General features: G+C 46.0%; 1 protein-coding gene across 1 annotated transcript in view; it reads right to left on the bottom strand.

Annotated features, from left to right (window-relative positions):
* sema5ba (sema domain, seven thrombospondin repeats (type 1 and type 1-like), transmembrane domain (TM) and short cytoplasmic domain, (semaphorin) 5Ba) overlaps positions 1-2,500 on the bottom strand; it is a 131,739-nt gene that overhangs the window by 36,112 nt on the left and 93,127 nt on the right. Inside the window, 1 exon segment of the mRNA XM_062534376.1 lies at positions 549-684. Within this exon segment, the coding sequence (XP_062390360.1) occupies positions 549-684 (136 nt within the window).

Genomic DNA, 2,500 nt, shown 5'->3' with positions numbered 1-2,500 from the left:
CGCAGAACATAGCACAGAGAGATACCACAGCTAATTTCACAGAACGAACAAGATCCACCCCCTGCCGCGCGGCAAATTACACAATCCCACTGTGTTATCAGCGCCGACACAAAGCTAATGCCTTTTGTGCTCTAATCCTTGAGTAATACTCTCTGCACTTAATCATTCCGTTGAAGATGTGACTAAATGACTAGAGACACACGGAGAGGGGGGCCATTCATTTCAATATCTTCCACCCTTCTGAGGACGCACCTTCAGCCTTCAGTGGCATTTAAAAGAACAAAAAGTCCGAGTGTGTGTGTGAAGGTGAAACGACAGAAGAATAGAAGGACAGAGAGTGAATGACAGAGTGAGGGAGAGAAAAAAGAGAGAAAGAACAAAAAGAGATAGAGGAAGAGAAAAGAGAAAGAGTAAAAAAGAGAGAGATAGAGAAATAGAGAGAGAGAGAGAGAGAGAGAGAGAGAGAGAGAGAGAGAGAGAGAGAGAGAGAGAGAGAGAGAGAGAGAGAGAGAGAGAGAGAGAGCGCAGGTCCCCAGGTGAGCTCTCACCTGGAAGTTGGGGTTGGGGTTGGGCGTGGGAAGCCAGGTGGAGCGGGGGTTCTCCTGGGAGCGGAACGGCCCGTTGAAGGCCCGAGTGATGGCGCTGAGGTTGAACGCACAAACCGCAGATGCAGCAATACTATTCCTGTACACAGCACACACACACACACAAAGACAAACACACACACACACAAAGACAGAGAGACAAAGACAAAGACAAAAACACACAGTTGGTGTGATATCAAACAACGTGACAAAGAACGTGTCCAAGAGATATACAGAAAAAAGCCGCCTATTGTAAATACACGGACGGCATAAACAGCCATAAACAAGTCCTCTCTCCGGGAGAGACGCTTTGGAGCCCCATAATGCCGCAGGCTAAATGAGGCGTAATACTGGAGAAGTCTCACTAGGCCGCTAATTTAGCATGGCTATATGGGTCGCCCTCGCCACCAGGCCTAATGACGCAGCAACCCGGCTACCGCTAGCGCTAGGGGATGGCAGCCGCCCGCCGGGCACAGATACCCAAGCAGTAAAATATACTTTAAACCGACACATTACAAATACATTATATTATATTACACACAGATACCCAAGCAGTAAAATATACTTTAAACCGACACATTACAAATACATTACATTACACACGGATAGCTCAGCAGTAAAATATACTTTAAGCCGATACATTGCACAAACATTACATTACATCCAGAGGCACAGGGCAGATACACAAGTCAAGATGCACTGAACATCTTCATGCAAACACAAAAACACTGCAGGCTGTGCTCACACACATTCACATATGACCTTACATGCAATATCATGTAACCCTTAACCCCCCCCCCCCCACACACACACACACACACACACTATAACCTCCTACACACCCACATCCACAATCATACACACAATGTAATGCATACACACATAACCTCACACACAATCACACACCCTCATTCATATAACCCTACACACAACATAATGCATATACAAGATAACCTCACACACAAGCGCATACACACAGACACACACAGACACACACAGACACACACAGACACACACAGAGACACACACACACAGACACACACAGACACACACAGACACACACAGACACACACAGACACACACACACACAGACACACACACACACACACACACACACACAGACACACACACACTCGCACAAGCATTCTGAATCCAAATAAGCCAAGAGGCCAGGGCATTGCACATGCCGCTTGTTGTCGGCAGTGTTATCCCAGCCATCTTCAGGCTCCCAGGGCATACAGCGCTCGCTTGGCTGTAATGAGGTTTTAAATGCAGTCCTGCACAGGCTCCTGTCATCGCTACAGGGCACACACAACTGCACACACATTACGCCCCCCAAAAAACAGGGTCTCTAATGCAGTATTCAGCCATGCTGGACTCACCCAATTGGATCTACAATCCACAAAACATCAGAAAACAACACATCACGAAGAACACACTGAAAGCCTGGCCCCAAACACGGATAACCAAACAAACATCAAGCATGGTCTAAACTAAACCCGTGATTAAAATGTGTATCTCCAGATATTTATGTCTGTAGCCAGAGAGAAGTGTGATAACCAAATTTGTAAATTGAAAAAAAAAAGATGAAGTGAAATTTAATGAAGGCTATCTACACACTGCGTCAAATGTCTCCCTTTGATACAGATAAGCCTCAGGCAGTGTGGCTACGATCTCACGTCTGTACTCTATACTAATGAAATTCGCTAATGTTGTTTTCAGAGCTGGAAATCTGTGGAGAATTCTGGTTTGTTCTGATTGATGACCTATCCAGGGTGAGTGATGCTGCATCGGTTGCCACGGCGCCCAATCAATGGAAGACCAGTAGCCATCATTACAGAGTGCATCCACATTTCATTCAGCACTGCAAGTCACTCACCACCACCACTACACAGAAATGACCAAATTACCAATGC

The sequence above is a fragment of the Sardina pilchardus genome, chromosome 4 (assembly GCF_963854185.1).
Source record: "Sardina pilchardus chromosome 4, fSarPil1.1, whole genome shotgun sequence".
NCBI classification, from domain to species: Eukaryota; Metazoa; Chordata; class Actinopteri; order Clupeiformes; family Clupeidae; genus Sardina; species Sardina pilchardus.
The sequence above is the reverse complement of the archived record's forward strand: the minus strand, read 5'-3'. Positions and strand labels throughout refer to the sequence as shown.